Here is a 20,612-nt window from a genome sequence, read left to right on the forward strand (position 1 = left end):
ACATGATTACAGCACCTATTCTTAAAGCTCTTTGGGCTTTTGGGCTCATTGCTGGCTGCCATCTTTGTCATTTACCAAAGCCTTAAAAAACGAGGCCGTGTTTGAAATCCTATACTTTTTCATTTCACTTTCAGTACGTACTGCAGCGCCCCTTACAAAACACGTACTGTTGCATGCATTGTGCATATAATTGTGAATGCTGCTACAAGTCAAAAGAAAAATATGCAATTTGGAACACATCTTTAATGAGCACTCATCTGTCTGTGCTCCTTCGGCAGCTCAGTCGATGTGATGTATCTGCTGCTGCACAGAGGATTGTGGGTCAGGACAGTCTACTGCAAAACGTGCCCAGATGCAGTAGGATGTCTTGGTATTTTTGGCGTACAGCATTTGCTCACTGGTACATACAGAATCTTTTTCTGGCGCACTAAATAGTATGGGAGGACAGGTATGGGAACGCTACCTTAGATTTTAAATGAGGTGGAGCTCGATGGAGCCTGAGAAGAGCTGCAGTCAACACGGCTCCCTGTGATAGGCTCAGACAGCCGTCAATCAAGCAAATATAACCCAAAGAGACTTTTTCAAGGTTTTGATTTTTAAATTCACTATCAGAATTTATGCTAGAAAGAGTGAAATCATGCTACTGAGAGCTTAAAGCACTTACAATCAATATTTACCTCCACCAAGGAGGCTGTTGGGTCTTGGCGGAGGTATGCTCTCTACTGAAAGCCATTCTAGGTTAGCGATAGATCACGTGTCTACTTGTATGTAAAGGGGCTGTTTGTGGTGATGAGGCCTCTCACAGGCTTCCTCTCAGCTCCACCTAGCAGTCCAGCATCTTACAGCTCATTATTTTGGTTTTTGCAGCCCACGTCTGTGCTGGTTCTCTCTCACTGCTTTAAAATTCAATAAAGATTTTTATTTTTTTTTCATACAAGCCCGAGCCGTTTTGAGTCATTAGGGGAACTTTACCTCAAGCCACATTTTGAGTTGTTTCAACCTTCAGCCATGTAACACACAGGCCCGCTATCACTCAACTCAAAATGATATAATATTTCAAGGGGGCTCTCTATTACAGTTAAAGGTACAATCCATAATTTCTATTGACTGCTGTTTCTAGGAAGTGCCACAACATGTGCACCCCCTCCAGGGTCCTTGAGACACTGTGGCCTGGTGGTGGTTTGGGGAAGACTTTTAGTTTTAAGAAGCCAGACATCTCAGCACCTTGCAAAGCAATCGTTGCGTCAATGGCGTTGTTCACCAACCCTACCAACCCTATCCTGCAGATATTTTATCCTGACTGCATGCGGTGAAAGAGAAAAAAGTTACTTACTGCCCTGTAAAATAGCACTTTTGTCAAATAGAAATAGAAACAGGAGCTATACTCGCAGCTGGAGAATGACCCCAACATGCAGAACCACTTCAGAGTGATTACAGAATCAGACTCACACGAAGTTCTGCTCTTAGCAGTCCTAAAAGATCTTCAATAATAACTACATCAAAAGCTTTTCTTCAAGATTCATCAGGACAGAACATGAGCGCGCACCAAAGGATGCTTTTAATGCAGGCATAAATGGGAATGTTGGCCAATTTACAGATCAGAAAGTGATGAACTAGCATTTGTTAGCTCTTTGAAACATTTATGAGTTAAATAATACATTACACATTAGCGAAGTGCTAAAAAGATCAAATTGAAAAGGCCCAAGCATATGAGGTCTTGATAAACACGAGTGGAGGTTCAGGGATGAAGGCTCGGCTCTCTAATCATAATTGGTCCCAGTAGATTGCTGGAATAAAAATGCACAACAAAGTAATGTTGTACGCAGGCGCTGGCCTGCTTTGAAAACTCATAATATTCACACGACATTAGATTCTGTGTTTGCCTCAGCAGCTGCTCACAAAAGGCAGCCATGAACAAAGACATTCCTTTTGCATTTCAAATAACCGAGCTCTAACCTCCCCCCCCCCATCCACGGCAATCTCCAACTTCCAATCATAATTCAAAACACCATCACTACACTTCTTAAAACATGAGGAAATAGCTTCAGCAAAATAAGTAGTAAGACAGGAAAGAAGGGAGAGGAAGAAAGGGAGAAAGTGAAGGAAATAGAAATCCATTAATTTTCCATTTTCCATGGACTTGCTCTTTAAGGGTCCTCACAAACCAAGAAGCATTGAAAAACCAATTAATCAAACATGAATGGGCTATCATAGCTATAGCAGACGCGTTGCCATGGCAACAGCCTCCAGGCAAAATTGTCACCCTTTAATCTGAACCTCGCCATGTTTAATATAAACAAGAAGGAGACATGCAGAGCAAAAGAGCTCACCCGGGGAAAGGCAGCGTGGCTGCACGAGTACTGGGAGTCGGGTCACTGAGGCTTTACAGTCGAACATGAATCTACATTACAGTCCCTATTTTATGGGATTAATTCAAGAGAGATTTCTTTTGTAAAATTGGGACAATAATATAATTCAACTTATTCTTGTGGAGGTGAAGATGGTGGAAGCTAAGCATGTCTGACTACCAATATGAACCGGATTACTAATAAAACGATTCCCAGCTGTGTTTGTGGTGAATAAAACAGGTATTTGAAGTTCAAAACAAGATCCTTTCCAAACCCCAATCAATTGTTTTTTGTTTCTAAACCTGATCGGACCTTTAGCACAGCGTTGTCACAACATTAAATTGAAAACGTAGCGTAAAGAAATGTAACGTAATATTAAATCCAACTTATTGTTGTGGAGGTAAACAGTGGAACCAAAAGCATGTTTGGGTCAAGTGACATTCCTTTCAAGCACAAAATAAAATAAAAAAATCACTGTATTTCTTGATCTTGTTTTGAATCAAGCACACATTACATCTGCTATTATTTATAATCACTCCCATTTTTCGAACCATTAACTCAAATTTTCACGAGAGCTGAGTGTTCTGTCCAAGCTGACGAAGCAGAAAACGCAGAAACAAATCACCTCTTGCATTCTTCGTAAGTATGAAACTGTGCTTTACCTTTATAACAAGTGCTAAAAGCAGCTATATACAGTGGTAACACAACGAAAAGACTCGAGCTCATTACCGAAAACCCTCCCACTGTGATAATCTACTTCTAACAGTCACTCCTGTGTCGTTCTTTCAGACGTCTCTGAGTGCTTTTAGTTTGCTGCTTTCACCTGTGTCAGACAGAAAAGAGCAAGAAGTTATCGCATAGCGCCATCAAGCCCGAGCTAAATAAAGCGGGTGGCAGACGGCTGTACAAATATTATGAAAGAATCTGACAAAGGTTGCCGGTTGCCATAGGTACTGTATGCTAATTCTTAATGGTGTCATCCGAATAGCTGGCCAAGAGGGAGGGGTGAGTAACAGGATTTGATTGGTCACTGCTCTCTGCCTTTAGCATGTAACACACACTGACTGGTCATGGACTCTTGACAGAGATGACAGTCCTATAATAACATATATACAACATGAAAAAAAAAATTTTTTTGGGAACGCTAGAGCTGACGGATGGTTATAGATCGTCGTAGCATCATTGAAAGCTGCGCTCCATCGTTTTGGTTCTCCTGCTGCATTTTGTGGTAAACCAATAACTACCAACTTGAGCACTGCAGTGGCCTAAATTTATATATTTAGATTATTTATGAAGTTGGATCCCGAGTTCTCTTGGGTTTTGTCATAGCCGTGCTTAACCTCTAGCAATTTAGTTGTTTGTTGTAAGGCCCCGGGGGATCAGAGTCCCTCATAAACACAGGAGGCGAAGTAAGAGGGAAGGAAAGAGGAGCGAGGACAGAGAGAGACGAAACAGCGAGAGAAAAGCACACAGAGAGACCACATGACCTAAACCCATCTACAAAGTTAGCAAGGGGACAGTTAGATATTGCTTTTTGGTGATGAGCAGCCGGGCGGACCTAAACTGTGATGTAAAGCCAGGAAACTCGGTGTGAACGTGCTCCTCTGCCATCGTTACGCCTGTCGTGTTTGTATTCACATCTTGTACATCATAGTCAAATGGGAGTCAAATAACAAAGGCTTTCCAATTATGTGTAGCACATTGTGTGCGAGATGGAATATCACAAAGCCATTGTTCCCCTGCTCCTGCTGACCTTACCTTTGAAATGGTTTCACGGCCGCTCCAATTGCCTGCACCATTTGATTTAGCTAAGGGGATTTGACCACCAGCACAGAGATGAGAGAAGGGGAGAGAAGAGAGCCCTCTACGGCTGCGAGGAGACTGAGGAGAGAGTAAAACAGCTAACCTTGCTCCGTCCTTATGATGATTATAGCGGAGTGGCATCTGTTTCATCATTTAAATAAGTGGGTTGATTGCCGTGCGAGGTTTTATTGCCCTGGCATCATAATAAACTCGATGCCAAAGAATCAATAAATGCTGTGGTCATGTTTCAACTTATTATCACCATCTAAAAAATAGCCATCCAAATAATTCCCCATAAAGCCTTTGATTAAGCGCCTTCTACAGAGCTGAGTCAATTCACTTTAAATTCACTTACTTCAAAATGCAAATGAAAATGAAATGTCTTTGCTAATGATAGATTATTTCCCCCCCCACAATGTTCTGTGATTTATTCTCGGTATTCTACAGCCATGAAGCCCAGAAACGGCTTTATTTCTGAAGGAAAGTTCTTGTCAACTTCTATAGAGGATTGATAGAAAACATCTTGACTGGAAACATCACAAACTGGTGTGGTTCGTGCACGGCCCAGGACAGGAAGGCTCTACGGCGGGTGGGATGTTTGCCCAGAGCCCAGCGTTCACCCCGCTGCTGTCTGCCAAGCGATACAGAAGTATCCGCTGCCGTACCACCAGACTACAGAACAGCTTCTTTCCTCAGGCTGTGAGACTCCTCAGTTCATCCTCCACACCCCGCCTGAAATTGTTTTTTATCAGCTGTGACAGCATCTGCTGGTTATGTTTTCATCCTGTGAGTCCATGTATGTGTGTATCATTGCGGTCCTGGAGACAGTTATTGTATCAGGAACTACCACAGAAGCAGTTTTGAGTACAGGTTTAATATATTCACATCGTGAAGCTGACGTGGGGCAGTGGCATGCCCCCAATTTTCTGTCATTGAATCTCCTATATTTGGGGGGTAAGTTGAAATCCTCTCTTTTTTTTGAAGTTACAAGGTTGGAAAGGGCCGGAAGTGTTTGGCCCTGAAGTCACCTATTGTAGCGGGAACTACCAAAGAAGCAGTTTTCTAGTACCCTCCCAGGTGTTTATAGGTCTGTCTGTCTGTCTATGGACACATGCTGTCAACACATCAGCATCAAAAGTGCAAGATACAGTGAGGAAACTTTACAGTCGTGTAGTCCGGTTTGGTCCAGCCCATTACTGCTGAGTACCCAGGCAATAATGTAGTAACGACTAGAGGAGTCATGGGTCGGAACGGGAACATGTTCCCATCACGAGGTGGTCTCTAGTTAATTTTCATGATTTATTATTTAATCACCCTTTTATATAATTTTGTACAAGGGATTACAAATATCATTTTGCGGCACAATCCAGGTTGTAAAATGCTGATTAAATTAATCTTGAATCCCGAAACATCGCCCGCTGAACTGCTCTAATCAGCGCTATCAGACCGACAGACCCTCTCTCATCCCATCCCACCCTGCTTGAATATACAGTGATCAATGCTTCTGTGAGTCCTGAGACTTTCCTCTCCTCGCTCCCCTCCTCCCCCGCACCCCCCCGCTTGACTGGAGCCATCTTGTTTAGAGTGATGGCTCACTCACACAGGTTCACGGCTGCTATTGTAAAATCACCCAGCGTTTAATTGAAACAAATGACTATAATAATAGAACATTATCCCTGCAGGCACCCAGCCATGACAGCTTTAATTAGAGGCGCGTTCAAGACTGATCCTTCAAAAGCACAGCCGCCGCGCAACACGGCGGTAAACACGCCTTTAGGTGGGGGAGCCAACCCCGGGCCTCACAGCCCCTCAAAGCTACTTCTCATTCACCCTGAGGGCAAAGCACTAACAACTCTGTTCCTCAAAGAGCCTTCGAGCCTTCAAGCCTCCTCCCCTCCCTCCCTCCCCCTCCTCTCTTCTCTCTCTCTTCCTCTCTTCCCTCTCTCTTCATCCGTGTCTTCGGTTTATCAAGCTTATATACACCCAGGAGGGTCATTTACACAAGCTGAGGAGAATTAATAAGAGAGTGGATTTATGATCATATGCTGCTTAAGTATGAAAGCAAAGGCAAAACGCTGCTTCTGCCGTCTTGTGACATCAGACAGATGCTAAGTAAGGAGATATGATGGGCAGCAGATGCCGGGATGTTCGAGAAAGAGGAACACAAGGCGTTTAAGAATTTGTCGAAGCGTTAACGCGTTGCGTTTCAAAAGCGGTCGAGATTATTCATAAGACAAGGAGTCTTTGATTCGAATGTAATATGATGCTGTGATCCAGGTGTATACCAGCCAACTGTATTTAGCAACGCGCTATTAAAACCTCATTTTATTTTAAAAGCTTGGCAGTCGAGTCCGTGTTGCCAAAACAAGACACTAAAAGGTCACTTTCAATCGCTCCAATTACATGCTAGTCAAAAGCAAAAGTATAAAATGCTTGCTCTTGCACCTTCTGCGCTGAACTGTGATCAAGTAATTAATCTGGCAGCAAAACAGCAATACCTCACAAACTAGCAGCATAAGGAAATAATTACAAGAAACTTCAAAAGGAGAGAAGAAGCAGTTTATTCCAAGAGCGTTCTTAAGTAGCCACACTGTTGAAATGGACTCTGCCACATTATCTCTCAAAGCCAAACAGAGAGCGTGCCAACGCATTTGATATTTTCATAAAAAAGTCGGAACGACTTCTAAGTTGTGCCACGCGGATAAAAAAACGCACACAAAACAAACAAATCAGAAGTTATAACAAAGTAAAAAAAGGTAAACTTCTCCACAACCCTTTGACTGGTACTACATGTCGTGTTTTGTGTGGAAAAAGCGTACGTGGTTATCATCGTTACGGTTATTCAATCTTAAAAGTATAGCTGGGAGCATTCGCACAAAGAGGCTGATGTTCCTGGTTGTGACTGATTGTTGGTTTGAAAAGTACTGTACCACCCTGAACGCCTCTCAGAGTGACTCTGTGGCAGCAACAAGGCAGTGGTTGATTTGCAGATTGTAATGTCATGATGTCCCCCTCGGCACCATCCTCCATGTTCCTCATTACTGCTAATGTCAGAACCTCCTTTGCCTTTATTTCCTCTCTCTCTCTCTCTCTTCCTCTCCAACCCCCCTCCCCAGTTTTCTCTCTCTTGTTCCCCAGTCTTTCTGATGCTCTCTCAGTGTCTCCCTCTCCCCTCTCAGCCCGGGCGTGTCTCCGAGCTCACCTCACAAAGCACAGCGTCAGAGAATCAGAGCCTCGCCTGACATGACATGCAGGAGACGGTTGTGAGGAGCGGTAGGGACACACACTCTTGACAGCAGAAGGCGAGGCTCCTCTCCTCCCACTAATGAGACCCCTGACTGCCGTGTCAAACACACTGTGTGTGTGTGTGTGTGTGTGTGTGTGTGTGTGTGTGTGGGCGTGGGCGTGCCCACAGATGCACAACAAAAAAATGAATGTAGATGCAGAAATAATGAATACAAAAACAAGAAATAGCGCACATACGAAGGGTAGGTGCATACAGTATTGTGTGGAGGTCATGAAAAGGTGATTTACGTGTGATTATCAGAGATTTCACACACATTTCTGACATCTTAATCTTATTCCCCAGCTGCAGTCTATAACAAATGTTACAGATGATGGACTACCAAACAAATTAACTTATTGTTAATTTCGTGGAGCACATGATCGCAGAGTTGACTGCAGTATGTATAAGGCTTATTGTTTTGCTGACTTTCACCTAAAAAGCCCTGGTTTCATAAAAGAAGCAGACTGTTTTAAGCAGGTTTTCACATAGATTGAATCGCCCCACACATCCAATTGTTGTTTCCAACAGCAAGATTTAGAAGTAAAGTTTACGGACAAGCAAACTTTTTGGTTTGCTATAAAAACAGCTCAGAAATAGTTCTTGTAAAAGAATGGAGAGAAACCGATATATCAATTTGCCGATATTATGATATTTTGACTGATATTTTCCTGTCACAGATACATCCATATTGGCGAATGTGACGGTATTAAACCTTTTTTTTATAGTTTATAATGAGAAAAGATGTTTCAAGCGATTATCATTTCTATATAATTCATTATAGGTGTACTGTTTCCGTGCACTGGCATCATTTTGGACAATAAAGTTTATTGTTGAATGGCAAAATATGCTGCCTCTGTTACATATCTTTGGCCGATATGTTGATATCTGAATTTTTTAACCCCTAATATTCGAGTAAGACAAAATGTGATGAAAACACAAGTGAGCCACTGGTTTGCTACTGAGAGTTCCTCTTAGCAAGTGATGTGAAACTACAGTTGTGTCCTCGAAATTGTATTGTACCCAGATTTTTCAATTATTGACTGTTTTTTTACTAAGAAAAAACAGACACCAATATTCCCAAATAGAAAACAATGATCTTGTTTTGGCTTCCTCTTGGTCTCAGCTCTGATATCACATACAAACTGTGAAAATCATCTAATCATGTCTACAGACATTTTATCCCAATAGCCACCATTGGGGATAAAAGCTACCCATGATTTCTGTCTTTAGCTTGCGCCTCTTGCTCCAGGATTACAGTAAAAACAGCCCATGATGAACTGAGTTCCATGAATGCACAAAGTGTTTTAATCACCCAGACTCGAGCCACTCTCGCTCACATTAGCAGACAGAGTGGCAGTGTTGTGTTGAACTGGTGGCTGGTGGCACAGCAGGGGAGACGTCCCTGAGTGAGATGACGTGGGACGACTCTCTGCCACCACCACCAGGGCTGAATATTCCTGGTGGTGAAAGCGACAATGAGCTGATGGATGGTTGAGATAGGGCACAGTGCAATATGGACACGATTTCATGGCATGATAAATCTCAGCAGGGGCCCGTGGCTAAGTGTAATATGAAATCCCTTATCTATGTATCTGCTTCATAACACCGGCTATCTGCTGCAGCTGGATCTGCCTTTGTTTCTTCAGCTTCTGCTCTTTGCTTGAATGCTACTGTTGATCGCATCGACAGCATGGAGGAGGACGGTGACAACAACACGTGTGTGATAACCCATCTTTTACTCAGTTGTTTTTGAAACACGATGCGATGAATTATCTAAATTGAAACTTGTCCACTGTAGAGATCCTCTTCCATTACCTGCGATCACACCGATAAGCAGCATTATTAGGAGAGATTTTGCATTATAGCACTCCGTACTGTAGAAGTCGGCACGTGTTTGTCCAAAAAACAGGCTTAAATTACACCTGCAATGTAAACGAAACGCAATTTGTCTCACAGAAGTGATCCTTTTAAAGTGCGGTGTGTGTTATTTAACACCATCTCTTTAGAATTTCTGATTAAAAAGAAAGAAATTAAGTCGGCCCCTTATCCTCTGATTGGCTTAATCCGATAATTGACTTTATCAGGGTGGAGAAAATGGATGAGCTGCCATCCCAAGACTGCAATAAAAATCCCCCCAAAATGATGAAATTGGAAAATAACCTATATTTCTTTTAAGATATTTCTTAATATACAACTACAGTTTCATATCACATTGCCAGAGAAATAAGGCACTTTCTCCCAGGAGATGAGAAAAGAATTGAATTTTTCCTTATCGGTCATCTATTTTTCCACAGAATGCTATTACTTGCTGCCTGCCGTTGCTAAGCAACAGGAAATATTAATAGGACCTTTTATTAGCTAGGCTTTACCAGTGGAGTACTAAAATGAGGAAGTGGAAAACATGAATGTGTTACATAAATCTCTGAACCTTTCAGGGTTTGCACAAGTCTCTGTTTGTCCAGTGATTTATGGCCGTGATGGTTCATTTATGGGAGAGGGAGGTGTGAAATGCCAAATGGAACATTAGCCGAAGGGACAATTTGAAAATAAATAATCACAGAAAAAAAAAAAAAAAAGTGCACAAAAAAGGGGAAGCAGTTTAAAGAACCGCCTTATTTTTTTTTTCTTCTTCTTCTTCTTTCCCTGAGGACTTCAAGAGGCCGTCAAACAAGCAGGTGATATTTTTGTTCTGCTGGAGGCATTGATCATTCAAAATCATCTATGCCTGAATCAACATTGGAATAACTAATACAAGTCCCGTTCTATCACCGGGCTTGTTGAACTGTGGTGAAAAGCGACAGACATTCCATCATTTTTCCGCAGACGCTCTAATCCCTTTAAAAAATGACTGAAAATGAAGGTCTTTCAAAGGAGAAATGGGTTTTCTTCATCTGAATGAAAAGTATGGAATAAGGCAAAGCCTCAAAGAGCAGAAAAGTCTTTTAAGGCGAAGGTAAGACAAATTTAAAGTCCATATTGGAAAAAAAGTCTAAACACATTTAATTGCAATATATTTCAGAAAAGTCACTCGATAACAGTCCAGGTGATACGCAGCGACTGTTCACTTTTCAGACTTCAGAATTAGGAGGCCGAGATCGTCCCTTTTAATGCATCACTTTATCTCTAATCCACCTTTTCACTCTCGTCCATGTTTATACAAAGAAACAGCAGGTGTACAGTATGCGATAATACGTTTGCTGAGACCCTCCATCAGAGGGAGAACACATTAAAACACACCTCTGCTCTCTTATCATTAATTCATCCCAGCTTGTCTGTGACAAGTTCAGTTGACATTGCAGCTCATATTTCATTCACACAGGCTTGGAGAGTGAGCACCTGCCAGGAGCACTTAATACCTCGCGAGTAAAAGTAAAGAAAGGAAAGAAAACACCCAACTTAACATGACAATCAGGGTGGGATTAACACGCGGTAATTAACCTCAACAACTGAAGAGAAAGGGCCCGTGAGGGAAATTCTTACATTCAAATGTTGCTAACAAAAGAAATTAAGAGTATGAATTTGAATATGAATGCAGCCGGCAGATCTTTAGGGTGCCGCAACCCTCATTACAAACGAACTGACCCTCATTCAGGCGGCTTCACGTCTTGTATTCTGGAAAATAACAAATGAGATAATACCTGGGAGTTTGATGGAGCTGCATATAGCTCTGTCTGCTAATACACAGCCGTTACGCACAACATCCCCTGGCTGATTATACATTCATCATCTGTTACATATTCACAACATCACACTCGAGCCAGTTTGATGATGGCTAATATTGCATGCATCGTTGAGGAACATGAAAAAAAAAAAAGATACTTAATCAAAGATAATTTATTCCAGTTTGCAGGCACAGGTCATATGAATTTGAGGGGCATTTTAAAATGTATCACAATTGAATATGGAGCCCTTTTCTTCTCAGATAGATCGCAGATGTAGTTGTCAAAAACCACAGGTGTGACGCTCATGCAAATATATCTGTGCGGCCGATAATAAAATAGTTTTGCTGGAGGCGAGTTTTGGTGTAAATAGAGAAATGATGCACAACAACAAGGCCACTTCACTTGTGTGACAAGAAATTATTCACTAGCAGCCGCAGCAGCAGCAGCAGCAGCAGCAGCTAGCAGAGATGTGTATCTTTCTGGGCTGTATTGATAAGATCAATGCAACCTGAGCATGGCTATTAAATGTCTAATGTGTTTTGGAACTTGTAGATGCTATGACAGTGGGGGCATTAACAGAGAGAGGCAGAGAGAGAGAGGCAGAGAGAGAGAGAGAGGCCCTGCCAAGTGCATCAGAGCATCAGAGAAAAGAGCTCTCTGAAAGATATCAGGTTTGGCCAGGAGGGGCTTCAGGACGCAACATAATAAGCATCAGCAAAAAAAAAAAAAAAGAGAGAAAAAGAAAAATGTATGAATTGAAAATGGACTCTTTACAAAATTAGGGGAGTACAGTCAATTATTATGTCTTTCAAGGTTTTGAGAGTCAGCACAGGAGAAAAATGTCTGGAGACTTAAAAGTCTCCGCCTGGTTGGAAAGTTTAGTTTCCATCAGCTCCTCTGCTTCCTGCTGATGATTCACACCACCGTTAAAGGTCCAGTGTATAAGATTCAGGAGCCAGAAATTGAATGTAATATTCATAATAATGTTTACAGTAGTGTATCATCACCTGAAAGTATGAACCTTTCTTTACCTTGGAATGAGGCTTTTATAGGGAGCAGGGTCCGCCATGTTGCACCCACATGTAGCCCAGAACAGACAAACCAAACACTGTAGAGAGAGCACCGCTGGATGCCACTAAATCCTACACACTCATCCTTTAAAGGATCATACCGGCAATATAGACCGAATCCCTGTGACGTGTCGCAGGGGTTTTCTACCCTGAGGTTATTGTAAACAAACATTGTGATTCGTTCGATTCTATACTTTCGTTATTTTCAACAAGTTCAACGAACCAAATCCAACTACAGGCTCAATGGTGACCTAAAGGTTAGAGAAGCAAGCTCATAAGCAGAGGGTCTCTGGTTCAATCCCCTGGACCAGCAGGATAAATCTAGGTAGGGAAATGAAAGGCAGCTCTGCTTAATTGCCTCCATTGAAGTGCCCTTGAGCAATGACTGTAGTGGTTTTTTCACTTTTGATAAATCTGCTGATAATTTTCACATCTAGTTGATATTAGTTTGGTTTAAAAAGTTTAAAAAATCCTGTTTTGGTGAGCAACAAACAGAACCCAAAGATGAAAGATCAATGTGTTCATGTATCGGACTAAATATCTACGAGACATTTTGAGACTTTTGCATAAATCCTACTTAAAACAACCGATGATCTGATTCAATTTCAGTGGATTCAGCTCCTCTACTAACAAGTATCGCCTTGCAAAGGGAGGAATCTTAGACCTTCATTGTTTTTTAACTATTAAAAACACATCAGTGAGCTTCACTGTCGGACTGCGTAACATGTTCCTTCATTACCGTGAACACGGGAACATGAGCACCGTCCTGCTGCTGTGAATACTCACTTGCATGAAATTAAACTACATATTAGTGACCAGTTTGTGTATTTACATCATCAGTGGGGACAAATAGACTTCGGTTGGAAATTCACAGACACGGAAACAAAGTCAGAAAGTATCTCAGAAAGACAAATGAATTCTGTGTTTTGTTCTTTTTTATGGGACATGTAGATACGAAGAAAAACAGAAATACACCAGTTTTATTCTTTAATAGTCTCTATTCCTCAATGTAAGTGAAAATCTTGATAGCTACCATTGGTGAAAAGGATCCACACCCACCTAAGGATCTAAATCTGAACACCATTTAGTCCTACGGTTCACCCTACCAGCACAAAAGAAACACACACTCTCTCCTCTGTCTAGCAGCTCCCTGAATATGATCAACTGCTGCTGTGATACTGCTCTAAATCCTTCTTGTTATATAATCGCCCTATTTATTTTATGTTTATATTGTTGCACCTGCAATGGAGTACTTTCAAACGTCCTCGTACTTGAATCACGTAGGCGCACCCTTAAAAAAAGCAGGAGCTCTCAGCCCTTTGTTGAGACAGAATAACCTTATTTCACTCAACTGAATTATCTCTAAAATATCTAATAATGAAATCCAGGAGGTACAGAAAAACTGGAGGTATATGCTCATTTTGAATAAGAGTTACCTCTTTCCTCCTTGCAATTTCTTCTTGCTTTCCTCCCCACAATGCCCCCCGCCCCCTGCTCTCCATCCTCAACCCCTCCTCTCTTCATCCAACTCTATTGCACTCTTTTCATTGCCCAGCTCACGTATTGAATCTGCCTGATGAAAACAGATCTCACTGCAGCACCACAATAGAATGGCTGATGCAGGAAAGATGAACCCTAATGGATTTTTTTTTTTTTTTCAATGTGCTCAAGATTGAATATAAGGCCTGACCTCCAGATGTAGTGGATCCATTTCAACAGCGCAGATATTGTTTATAGTGAGGACACAGGAACACATAGACACCACAACATCAACAGTCGGCCTTCCCGTCCGCACGTGACGCCTCGAACACTGTACTCCTCGGCGCGTGAAAACTAGTCTAAAATTAGAATTGACCCTCGTTATTTATCTATCCATGTCAAGTGAGGTATTCATTATGATAGCATCTCGTGTTTGAACTGCAGAGTTTGCTTAATTACTCTGCTCGACAGACTGTGTCAAGGTGAGGCACCGGTTTAATAGACACTCCATTCTCAGCACAAATGAACCTCCGCTACGGTTTGGTAGTTTCGCCAGGCAGGCTATTTGATTTAGAAATTTCTGAGTTTGCTTTATATGCTGCTTCTTTTGCAGTTAGGTTGAAGCAGAGCCGTGAAAAGATCTCCAATATGTCCACGGAGCTTAACTCGGAGCCACTTAGAAATAGTGAGGTGTGGGAGGTTTACATTTTTTTTAAGATCCCTGATCACCTGGCTAAAAAAGCTGTTTTTAATTTGGTTGAGTTATTATAAAGTGTAGTAGTCTAGTCTTGATTTATTTGCTTCCAAATTACCCTGAATAAGAGAGGATGATTTATGAAGTATTTCACAGCAGGAAAGACGGCCCTTGCATAAAACTGGGCTGTCTATGCAGTAGAAACTAGCAAACTTTTTAAAAAAGTTGTAGTGATATGAAGCTTGTTGAAAATCAGCAAACTTTCCCATCATTAGTTGTCGACTATTAAACGCGCAGCACTGTATATAGCTTATGTCGCAAGGGGTCTGTCAGTCAAAACAACAGTCCAAGTCATGATATCAGATTTCCACTGCAGACATATTGTTGCAAAAAGAATTTATGAGATCGATATTATGACGATATCTACCCGGACTACAGAGTCTCACTCTGTACATCTACTCTGACGTGATTTTGTATGAATTTCATTTTTAAATCATGGTTAATGTCAATACTGGTATATTGCGACACCCCCAATCTAGGCATTTTTAGACATTTTAATGCAGAAATGTTACATATTATGTCTTTAAATGAACCACCACCTATTTTGATAATCAATTCATTTTCATTTGTTTGTTGTTTTTGAGTAAAAATTCTCAGGTTTCAGCTTCTAAAATGTAAGGTTTTGTCTGGTTTCTTTTCTCCTCCATGAAAGTAAACTGAATGTCTTTGTGTTGTGGACAAAACAAGGCACGTCCTCTTGTGCTTTGCGAAACACTTCCACATTTTTCGCCATTTTCTGACATTTTATAGACCAAACAACTAATCTAATAATTGCGAAAATAAACAACAATGAAAGTATGTGTTGTTCTATCTCTGTGTCTCCACTTTCAAAACCAAAACACCATTTCAACCACCAGACCTGGTGTTCAGCAGCTGTTACCAACATTTGCAGTATGTGCGCTTTGATTACATGTTCATCGTGTGTCATTTCCAACATTTCACATCTCATGCATTTTTATCACACGACCTGCAGTATTCAATCTATTAAACCAACCAGAGTGTGGCCCTCTGTAGCGGTAACAAATATCCTGACTGCCGAGAGAAAGACCGGCCAATCAACCACTGTCTCCACCGTAAAGGTCATGACCAAAATGTGAAATGAATATGAAGATAAATGACACACGAATCCAATAGCTCGGGGGAATATTCCAACATTATGTATAATATACAGTGTGTTTATGTTTCAGATCTTTATCTGGTCGTATTTTGTCTACAAACTGACTGTTGTTTATCCTGATCTCTTCTGTTTATGATGAACAGTATAATACATTACGCTTGACCTAGATATGCATCTGTGTGTATTTAACGTACATTGTATATAATAGATGCTCTTGTGTTTTCATTAACATACACGAAGCCGACCGCTGACTCTTTTTCTATTTCTAATGATGCCTCAGACAGAAAAATAACTAAATAAAACATGTGTAGTATATTATTGAGCTTTATATTCCCAGAGAGGCACAGCTGCCCACTGTAGCTATTTCTGTCTGTTTATGATTTCTCAGTCAATGTCAAGGAAGTTATGAAGCTATGAAATTCTGACCTTCAAACCCCAAACACAGAAATCTCTGAATATGTTAATGCTGTTGACCATATGTGCTTTTTGTTATGCATTGATTTGTTTTTACGGAGATCTGCGAGCAATAAAAAGCGCTCACATCTGTCTGTATTTTAAAGGGAAGCATCGACGGAAACATCAAACGCTGACATAAATGTTCAAAGCAATCTATTCAGTGCACCTCTATTCGAATATTTACATTTTGCCGGGTTCGTAAAGGTTTTTAAACGTACGCGCTTTTCAAGCACTTTCAAGGTGCCCAAACCCCCAAATTTTCAAACCCTCAAAGCCTTTATTATTAAATCTTAACTGTTATTAATGCAACTGCAAAAAATTTAAGTTTTAATTAGTTTTTACCAGCTGTTCATATTAATTGGATGTATTTGACACCAGGAGACAGCAGACATATAACAACAGGATCATTTAATGTCAAATATTGCTGATTCTCAAGCATATTCCCAACCTTGAAAACATTTCCACTTTCCAAACTTTTAAGATTTTGTACAGACCTTTGATTTTAATCACCGAAGAGGATCTGAAAACATGTACTCAGCTCAGCTTTCTCTCTCCGTGTAGGGCCATAAACAGTACATATATACTATAAGAGAGACTTTGCTTATTGCAGCCTATAGGATACATTATGTTTCACGCATAAGCTCTATATATATCATTAGTTGTGATAGAAACCTGCTCTATTTCCTGCCGTTCTCATGAATGCAATTATGGTTTGGAGATGCTAATTTGTGGAGGAGCAGTTCTGTGCGGAGCTGAGGGAGTAATCAGCACGTATTCATGTTTGAAGGCTTGACAGATTGACCGATGCATGCTGTCGAGGCAGATATGATGTTGATGGATTTACCCACAATCCCTTTCTCCATGCATCAGAGCTGACATGGCAACCGCTGAACAATCATTCAGCTCCCCCCCTCCTCCCCGACTTAGTCCCCCTTCTTCACGTCTGGAAAATTACATTTGTACCTTATAAGGTTGAAATCTGTTTCATATTAGAAAGCACTGTGAAAAAACGGCTGTTTTGGATGAAAATCATTTGAAAAGTCAAATCGCTCATGTGCTCCATCGTCCTTTTTTTCCCCCTAGATTGCAACTTTGCATCTGCCTCAGTGTATGGTCATGTATGTTCAGTGTTCCTGTGCGTACATGCGAGCGATAATAATTTGTCCTCAGCTTTCTACCTGAGCCAAAACATTTAAAATCACACCAAAAAGGAAAAAGGCTTTAGTTTAAGTCCAAGCCTTTTTCCTCTGAGGTATCAAATCATTTTCACTATAATTAAAAGCTTAAATGGTCGGAAACATTTGTGGCCATTACTGAAAATATTATCTGACTCCTTAAATGTCAGGTTACTGGTGTTAAGGGAGCCCCAGAGGAACGGTTCAGTCCACAAAAATGCTACTCACCGAGGGCATTTGGCTGGAGACGAGGTGGCTGTCCTGCGCCAGCATGTTCGACATCATGAGTGTGGGCAGCTCTGGATAGGAGTACGGGTTGATGAGCCCATTGTGTGGCAGCGAGTGGCAGAGGTAGCCTGTGGAGTCGTGCTCCATCAGGTGAAGAAGAGGAGGCTCGGGGTGGTTGGGTGGAGTGATGGGGGGGATCTCGTAGTCCTCGTCTCCATTTCCACTGCCCGAGCCGCCGCCGCCGCCTCCTCCCCCGCCGCCGCCGGTCTGACCTGTGTAGCTCTGAGGGAGGAACAGAGAGATGAAAAGTGAGATAACTCAAATTTAAGGGAGTAATGGATATTGGATATTAGATCAAACTAAAGCAAAGTCATAACTGATTTATACATGACACTATTCCATATGGGTAGCAGATGTAGACATTCAGTTTACAGTAATAGAGTCACTTGATAGAGAGGAGCAGCTATTATAGGCGCCAAGGGATCAAAATGTCCTGTTCATTTCCTGCATAGGCCAAGTTCGGTGACTGTTGCACTTCCAAGGCTTAGATGGGTATAAAATTGTCATTGTTGTATATTAAATATCACAAAAAGAGGTTGCAAATCATCTGTTTCACTGCTAAAAAGTCAAAGGTAGAGGCCTGTATGCATAAAATGTAAGGGCAAAGTCAACCAAGGCTCTAAAGGTTTATTTCATTAAGAAACATCCAATTATCAAACTTCAAATTCAGCAGCGTTCTTCAACTCACAACAAACAAAAGCTGGAGTAGAAACCTAAAAATATATTCAGCAGTTTTGAATTCTCGGTCAATCTTGGATGAATTTGGCAACTCTGGTGCGATTTTTCTCCCGGATGCAACAACAAAGCACTTTAATTCACGCCTCTAATTGGGTTCTTCTCCACAGAAATGGCAGCTGAGGTTCATGGGTAGCACAGCATTCAGAGCCTCTCAACTTTTTAATTATTCTGTTTTTTAAACCCAACTTGAAACTATTAAAACTAATCTCAAGACAGACCTATGGTACTGTTCAATTATCAGCAAGACTTGTGTGTTGTTGAACATGGAGGGTATTGAAACTGACACCTCCAAAGAGCTCAACTCAACAAAACTACAAAGACAGTTGAAACAGTTAAAGCAGCTACAAAACTTTCTTTTTCTTGTTGATTCTGGTGACCCCTGTGGACAAAAGTGGTACGAGCACGACCGCCTTGTGTGTCGAGATCTTGATCCGGCTAGTGTGTGTTTTTGTTTTTAAAGCGTGTGAGAGAAAGATGCAACTTATCTCAAAACTTTTACAACTATCTTTTTTAAAGAGGATCAACATTTTCAATAAATCGAATGTATTCCAGGTTTATTTCCAATGTGTTTACCTTTTCTGGTGCCTATAGTATGGGCAAAAAAGTGCTTTCCGTGCATTTAAAAGATATATACAGGATTTTTTTTCTCTGTTCATCTCTGTCCAACGATTTCTCGTACTGTAAAAGTACTGTTTTATCTGCTTGAAGTTTCTTTGGTTTGTTCCTTTCATCTGCTCCAAGAGGGTGATTTGCTCTTGAAAAAGAAAAAAGAAAAAGCTATCTTTTCTAAAAAGCTGTTTGTTGGATGCATTACGATGAGGTAATCTATTCATTTGTGGTTTTGTAAGATTAATAACTGTAATATGACAACGGTGAAACAAACTTTGTTTTGGTGCCGTCCCACCAGACTACATAGCGGCTTCTTTCCTCTCAACCAACCTCAGCGCTAATTTTATTACTTATCTGACCTGGATAAGTCGTAATCCAACCAGATGACGAGCATTAAGAATAACCACGATAACTGATTCTGCGAGCTGATTCTCTTGTTTGCTTATGCAGGTGTTTAATCAACACTTAAAAGTTCCTTGTAGTACGTTTCAGCTAACCGACACTTAAAAACGGATCAAGGGAAGGAAATGATCTTCGCTTCCTCCATGTGCATTTTTGTACATCTTGGCACCTCAAAAACTTCTGCTTTTTGCTTCATTACCAGTTAACGTTTATTGATCGTACTGCCGTTACCATGACAACAAACAAATAAAAAAAAACAAAAATGGAGAACTGTGAAAGCAAAGTGTTAGTAAGTTAGTACAGAAAATAAGACTTTTTCGTTTTGGGCCCCATCCGTTATTTTCATATATGACGATAAGATCGTTGTGAATTCTCAGGAACGAATGATAATAACTGAAAACTGATGCCCTGTGGTTTTTAATGTTTCACAGAGGACTCCAGTTCTCTAACAAAACCCCTCACTGACAGCTCTACTAACTAACTAACTAACATAGTTGATCAGTGACAGAATAAATACAAAATCCAGTTATCCTCCGACCCACTGACATAAGCTGATTATTTAAGCCGTTCTGTTGAAACCCTTTTCTCTGACCTTAAAAATTAATTGGGAGCATTCACTTCTTAAATAATATGACTGTTTTGGCAAAAAAAAACAAATAAAGAAGAATGTATTTATTCATCTGTTAGCATCTTGTTCCCCCGAGGAATTCAGACTCCTGCCATTCTACAAAAAGCTTTTTAAACTGTTTAAATCCTGATCCGTCATTTTTTTAAAGAATAGGAGTAATTTTGTTTCAAACCTTGAACGTCTCATTTTGGAACAAAAGCTTCGATGCTCAGCGATCAGTAATAAAGAAGACCAACAGCCTCTGTATTTGTGTGCTGTCGCGCTAACACAGTAAGTCCAATCAGATCAGAGTTCTGCACGGAGCAAGAAGAAAAGAAAAATAGCAGGGAAATTCAACGGGGAATGAAAAGCAATTTTGTCTGAGACGATCCAACTTGACTCCCATTGTAATGACTGAGTCAAATTAATCATCACAAATAATATTCTGGTGTCAGCCATTCAAGGGTTTTTTAATAGAATTTTTATGATTCATGTCTAGCGGTATACATCAAACAGTCAGTTCTGCAACATTTCTGAAATCAATTCAATATCATCTTTGTGTAGGCTGTCATCCTCGGCAGCGGAGTGGTCATTTATCTCTCAAACAGATACTTTTAGAAAATAAGGGGCACACGGAGATGGAAGAAAGGAGAGAGAGGATACAGGGCAGTTTTTTTTTCTTGTTTCTCTCAACCCTGTTTTAAAAAATAAAGGTGAGTGTAAAGGCACATTCTGCCATTTTAAAACCGTATAAATTACAGGATCTATAAGTAAAAAGGCTGACCTCTAAATGACGAGCATTTCTCAGCTGCTTAAAA

General features: G+C 40.8%; 1 protein-coding gene across 3 annotated transcripts in view; it reads right to left on the minus strand.

Moving 5' to 3' along the window:
• The window catches only part of tox2 (TOX high mobility group box family member 2), a 113,133-nt gene that overhangs the window by 17,342 nt on the left and 75,179 nt on the right, over positions 1-20,612 (minus strand). For all 3 annotated transcript variants that reach the window (XM_084347969.1, XM_084347968.1, XM_084347970.1), the window contains exon 4: positions 17,379-17,660. In XM_084347969.1, coding sequence (XP_084204095.1) covers positions 17,379-17,660 — 282 coding nt within the window. The remainder of the gene's footprint in view (positions 1-17,378; positions 17,661-20,612) is intronic.

Source organism: Pagrus pagrus (genome assembly GCF_965226575.1).
Source record: "Pagrus pagrus genome assembly, chromosome: 3".
Taxonomy (NCBI): Eukaryota; Metazoa; Chordata; class Actinopteri; order Spariformes; family Sparidae; genus Pagrus; species Pagrus pagrus.